At 41.7% G+C, this 6,688-nt stretch overlaps 1 protein-coding gene across 1 annotated transcript; it reads left to right on the top strand.

Annotated features, from left to right (window-relative positions):
* The first annotated feature begins 4,739 nt into the window (after positions 1-4,739).
* On the top strand, positions 4,740-5,389 carry LOC110924358 (uncharacterized mitochondrial protein AtMg00810-like). Its single transcript, XM_022168375.1, has 3 exons — positions 4,740-4,773; positions 4,842-4,939; positions 4,991-5,389. Exons 1-3 carry the CDS (start codon positions 4,740-4,742, stop codon positions 5,387-5,389), a joined length of 531 nt encoding a protein of 176 aa, XP_022024067.1.
* Positions 5,390-6,688: the final 1,299 nt, after the last annotated feature.

Below are 6,688 nucleotides of genomic sequence, written 5' to 3'. Positions count from 1 at the left end.
GCCCAAGCACATCGGGCTTCATTTGGGTCATATCTTCATGCACAAGGAATGGGAGTCTTGGGCCGAGATACAATACAAAAGGGATACCGGTGTGGGTCAAGGTGTGTACACGCGGCCCGTTACAAGGGTGGCCCAACTAACAACAATCTCGACACTAAGGAAGGCCCAACCAAACACTCAAACATACTCTAACACGTCTTACGCTCGACAATCACGTCTTATGCTCGACAATCATATCATAGCAAAACGTTTAACGAAAGCTTAATATATCAAAGACGTGAAATGAGCGAATTATTAAAGTTAGAATCACGAGTCTAAACAGCACTAACCTTGAGAGTTCGGGTTGTCACAACCTATCCACAAATAAAATCATCATAAATCGACACGTAATTTTTGATGAGCACACCTTTCCATTCACTACTAACCCAAAGCCTTCCCCCCAATACTATGAGTTTCTTAGTGATCATCTACACTCACTTCTCTGGGCTCAACAACATCCATCAGCCCACAGCGGTACTGCTGAACCAGACTTGGAACGCATCACCCTAGGCCCATCCAGCCATCCGCCCCCTCCTTACACCAAACGGCCCAACTTTAGACCTCCACAACAACACTACAACAGCCTGTTACCCAGCCCATTTCACCACCACTATGAACCTACTCAAGAAGCAATCGCCCCGCCCCTACCACACCTAACCCAAATCCGTCAACTACCCTACAACCAAATTCCCATATGTCGAGCCAACCACCACCTACACCGTCCCACATCCTATCCCCTCCTCATACACCTCCATCTCGTACCATCCGTACGCGCGCTATGGATGGTATTTCTAAACCAAAACACATTCTTAACCTCTACTCTTCTAGTGTTGTTATTGGTAGGGGTGTTCAAAAAAAATCCAAATCCGAAATATCCGAAAACCCGTATCCGAAATATCCGAAATTTTGGATTCGGATTCGGATTCGGGTGTGAGTTTTAAAAATTTTTGGATAATCGAATTATTCGAATATCCGAAATGCATATATATAATAACATTAAATATTAATATATTAAGTAAATATATGCATTTCCACCCGTGTTCCATCCCGAATTCCTAAGTTATTTGTATAATAATTTAATATAAAACATTTGAATTTTGAAATGTAAAATATCTACACATTCAAATCTAAACAATTTTAAAATTGGATAATCCGTTCCACTATCCGAATCCGTATCTGAAATTTCGGATTCGGGTTCGGATACTAGAATCTACTATCCGAAATTTTCGGATATCCGAAACACCGGATATCCGAATTTGAACACCCCTAGTTATTAGATAATTTGTGTAAATATTTTATGTATCTCTTATTTTTGTTAACTTCCCTAATTATAGGGATTCATTGTTGTAATGTTTATTATAAATAAAGTTCCCTGTCCTCATTCAATTGATGAGGTGAACCATAATACATCTTATATGGTATCAGCCATTCTCTAACCCTAATCCCCTTTTTGCCGTTCCCCTTATTTCCCGTTCTTCTTTTTCCGATTCTGGCACTGTCGCCTACCATGGCCGGTTCCTCCTCCACTTCTGAAACTCCTTTTTCTATGCACGCTTTCTCACATATGATGCATATGAAAATTTCTTCCAGCAATTATCTTGTTTGGCGAGAGCAAATGCTCCTTGTTTTATCCCTTCACAAGCTATCTGATCATGTTTCAGGCTCGGCTACTCCTCCTTCGGCGACTATTACAGTCTCCGAGAAGTCTGTCCTCAACCCCGATGCCGTCACATGGTCTGATAATGATCAGAAGGCTGTTTTATTTATCAAGTCATCTCTCAGTGAAAAAGCGGCTGCTGAAGTTCTTGGCCTCAAAACTGCTCAAGATATCTGGACTGCCGTAGAATATGCCTTCAGTAATGCGTCCGTTGAATGCATCCACTCCTTACGTGATTCTCCCCGTCTTCTAAAGAAGGGTACATTCTCTGTTTCTGATTATTCTCGCCGGTTTAAATCCCTTTGTGATCAACTTGTAGCTATTGGTCATCTGGTCTCTGACATGGATCGGCTTCACTGGTATCTCTGTGGCCTTGGTCTATCTTTTGAAGTTTATTCAACTGCTATACGTACTTCTGGAAAAACTTTAAGCTTTCGGGATCTTGTGGCTCAAACCGAAAGTCAGGAGCTTTTTCTTCAGTCTATGCACGGTGGTGATACACCACCTGTTGCCTTCACACCTCAACAAACTCAGGGCCGGGGTCGCGGCTCCTCTTCTCGTGGTCGTGGTTATTCAGCCTGTCGTGGTCGCGGTTCCAATACTGGTCAAAGCCGACGTCCTCCACATTATCAATTGTGTCGTACTAATGGCCATTATGCCAATGCTTGCCCACAACTTGCTACCTTTGTGTCTAATGCTTCAACTGATGAATCTCTAGCAAAGGCTTTTCATGCTAGATGTCATGTGACTGAGGATTTTCCGGATTGGGGTGCAGACTCGGGAGCCACCAACTATATGGTTCCACCCACTGATTCGGTCCAAAACTCGACCCCTTATAAAGGCAATCATCGTATCGTTTTTGGTAATGGTAAGACGTTGTCTATTTCTCATACGGGAACATCTACTATTGCTAACAATCTTAAGTTACGTAACGTTCTTGTTGTTTCTGGTCTCACCAAGAAACTCTTATCTATCAGTAGACTAACCAAAGATCATCCTGTTGATGTCTTATTTTCCGATACTTATTTTCATATTCAGGATCGGCTAAGCAAGCAGGTTCTCGCTGAAGGATCATGTGTTGATGGATTATATGTGCTCAAGAATTCTCCACAAGCTTTTGTTGCCACCACAAGAAGTTCAAATAAAGCATCCTACGAATTGTGGCATGCTCGCTTAGGACATGTTTCCTTTAATATTATTTCTCTTTTGAATAAGCTAGGGGTTTTATCTGTTACTTCTTTGTTACCCAAACCAACTATATGTACTCCATGTCAACTTACTAAAGGACAGCGTTTATCTTTTGATTTGAATTTAAAACGTGCTTCTCATCCTTTAGATTTAATACATTGTGATTTATGGGGTCCTGCACCTGTTTGTTCTAAAGATGGGTTTCGTTATTATGTTGCTTTTATTGATGATTATTCCAGGTTTACATGGTTATATCCTCTCAAAATGAAAACGGGATTCTACACAGTTTTACTTGTGTTTCTCCGTCTTGTTCAAACCCAATGTTCACGAAAGGTGAAAGTCTTTCAAAGTGATGGTGGTACTGAGTTTGTAAATCAATGTTCACAATGGTACTTTTCATCGTCTTTCATGTCCGTATACGCCTCAACAAAATGGACGTGCAGAACGGAAACATCATCATATTGTTGAAACTGGTTTGGCTATGCTTTTTAATGCACACATTCCTGCTACTTATTGGGTGGATGCTTTTACCTCTGCAACATATATTATTAATCGATTGCCTACTCCTCTATTGGGTGACAAGTCTCCTTATCAATTATTGTATCATGACCATCCTCAATATTCTAATTTTCGAACTTATGGATGTCAAGTTTTTCCTTATCTTCGTGACTACACGAAGCACAAACTTGAGCCGCGTAGTCTTGCTTGTGTATTTATCGGTTACAACACTCAACATAAAGGATATCGATGTCTTGATCCATCTACTTCGCGGGTTTTTATTTCTCGCCATGCACGCTTCAACGAGTTTGTTTTTCCCTTCCAGGGAACCTCTAGCTCCACCGCTCTATCATCGCTACCTCTTACAAGTTTTCTTGAAGAATCTTCTTCCTTTGTTGACCCTTCCCCATCCAAGTGTGTTCCTAAGGCTCCAAACTTGGACGTTTTACCGACCTGCTGCATGCATGAGCCGCCTATGGCCCAACATCCGACTCCTCAAGTCTCGGCCGAGCCCACTCTAATCCACATCAGCCGTCTACGGATCAGTCTCCTTCGGCCCACACTTCTTCGGATTCGGACCCTTCTTCTTCGGATACAGCCCACTCTTTTATGGACTCGGCTTCCTCTTCCTTTCTGCCTGATCATATTGCTGAGCCCAATAACTCGGCCCAATCAACAGCTGACCCAGCTTCTTCTTCACCAGTATTACCTACTGCTACTACCGCTGATGCTCCTCAGTCTACTCATCCCATGCAAACCCGCTCTAAAGCAGGTATTTTTAAACCTAAGCATCGAGCTGATTTGGCCTCTCTTACTACTCATGCCCTTCATGCTGCTCTCTCTTCGGCGAAGGAACCACGTGGTTTCAAATCTGCTGCCAAAGATCCTAAGTGGATGGCAGTTATGCATGAAGAATTAGATGCTCTTCATCATAATCAGACTTGGACTCTTGTGCCTCGCCCATCCTCTGCTAATGTTGTTGGTTCCAAATGGGTTTATCGTATTAAATATCATTCCGATGGCGCTATCGAAAGATATAAGGCTCGGTTAGTGGCACAAGGTTATACTCAGATTCCTGGTTTGGATTATTCTCATACCTTCAGTCCTGTGGTTAAGGCGTCTTTTGTTCGTATTGTTTTATCTCTGGCAGTTTTGAGTTCTTGGAAACTGCATCAGTTGGATGTTAAAAACGCCTTCTTAAATGGTAATCTGAGTGAGACTGTTTTTATGGAGCAACCACCAGGCTTCACTGATGAATGATTTCCCAATCATGTATGTCGCCTTTCTAAGGCCCTTTATGGCCTTAAACAGGCCCCCCGGGCTTGGTTTCAACGACTCAGCAGTTTCTTAATCTCCTATGGATTTATCTGTAGCAGGGCCGATACCTCTTTGTTTGTTTTTAAGCAAGGTTCGTGCCTTATGTACTTGCTTGTCTATGTTGATGATTTGATTCTTACAGGCAATAATGAAGCTGCTATTCATACGTTTATTTCTCGTCTCAATCATGAGTTTGCCATCAAAGATCTGGGTGACCTTAATTATTTTTTGGGTCTTGAGGTTGCGTATACCGACACTGGTTTATTTCTCACTCAATCCAAATATGCATAGGATATTCTCCAACGTGCTGATCTTTTAGATGCCAAACCGGTTAGCACAACCTTGGCCTCTCATGAGTCGTTCACCACTAACGGGACACCATGCTCCGATCCTACTTCCTATCTATCCTTGGTTGGTGCCCTACAGTACTTGACGATCACTCGTCCTGACTTGTCTTATGTTGTCAATCAAGTGTCTCAGTTCCTTCATGCTCCTACACTTAATCACTTTCAGGCTGTTAAACGCATCTTGTGTTATGTAAAAGGTACTCTTTCCTTTGGTCTTACCTACAGTTGGCCTCATACTACTTCTATTCTTGGTTATTCTGATGTTGATTGGGCTCGCTGCTTGGAAACCAGACGGTCTACTTATGGTTACTCTATTTTTCTTGGTGGTAATTTGGCGTCTTAGAGTGCAAAGAAACAGCCAACTCTCTCCCGTTCTAGTTGTGAATCAAAATATCTGGCCATGGCTAACACTGCTGCAGAAATTGTCTGGATTACTCATCTCCTGCAAGAGCTTCACGCCTTACCCCCAGACAGACCCACGTTACTCTGTGATAACAAAAGTGCTTTATTTATGACTCAAAATCCGGTGTCTCATAAGCGAGCAAAGCATATCGAATTAGACTATCACTTCATCAGGGAACTTGTTAACTCAGGGAAGCTCTACACTAAGTTTGTACCGGCCAATCTTCAGGTGGCGGATATTTTCACTAAGAGTCTTCCGCGCCCTCTTTTTGAGAAGTTTCGTTCTATGTTACGTCTTGGGCCGCCACCTTTCCGTTTGAAGGGGGTATTAGATAATTTGTGTAAATATTTTATGTATCTCTTATTTTTATTAACTTCCCTAATTATAGGGATTCATTGTTGTAATGTTTATTATAAATAAAGTTCCCTGCCCTCATTCAATTGATGAGGTGAACCATAATACATCTTATAGTAATCCCCATCCCAAAGAACCCTAAGGAAGCCTGGTCCACTACGGAATGGCATAATGCCATGACTACCGAATTTAATGCACTTATTAAAAATAAGACATGGGAGTTGGTTCCTAGACAACCCCATATGAATGTTATTCGCAGCATGTGGTTATTTCGGCATAAATTCAGGTCAGATTGTACATTGGAACGTTATAAGGCTCTGTTAGTTTGTCATGGTAGTAATCAACAGATTGGGGTTGATTTTGGTGAAACATTTAGCCCAGTTGTTAAACCGACTACTATACGAACCGTGTTATCCCTTGCATTATCTCAGTATTGGCCCATTCACCAACTGGATGTCACTAATGCTTTTCTTCATGGTAATCTTAACGAGACGGTATACATGTACCAACCTACAGGATTTAGACATCAGCACTTTCCGGATCATGTGTGCTTGTTAAAAAAATCGTTTATGGCTTAAAACAGGCACCGCGTGCGTGGTATCAACGGTTCACGGATTTCGTCGTTACATTGGGTTTTCGTCAAAGTAAGTGTGATAACTCTCTCTTCATTTATCATCACAAACAATTGACAGCCTACCTTCTCATCTATGTTGATGACATCATACTTACCACCTCTACTTATAAGCTACGGGTACATCTTATGTCAAAACTTGCTAGTGAATTTGATATGAAGGATCTTGGTCCTTTTAGTCATTTATTGGGGTCCATGTAACTAGGCAGAATGATAAATTATTTTTGACACAACAAGTGTATGCTAAAGACATC

This window comes from Helianthus annuus, chromosome 17 (assembly GCF_002127325.2).
Source record: "Helianthus annuus cultivar XRQ/B chromosome 17, HanXRQr2.0-SUNRISE, whole genome shotgun sequence".
Lineage (NCBI taxonomy): Eukaryota > Viridiplantae > Streptophyta > Magnoliopsida > Asterales > Asteraceae > Helianthus > Helianthus annuus.
This window is presented reverse-complemented; position numbering and strand designations above follow the sequence as displayed.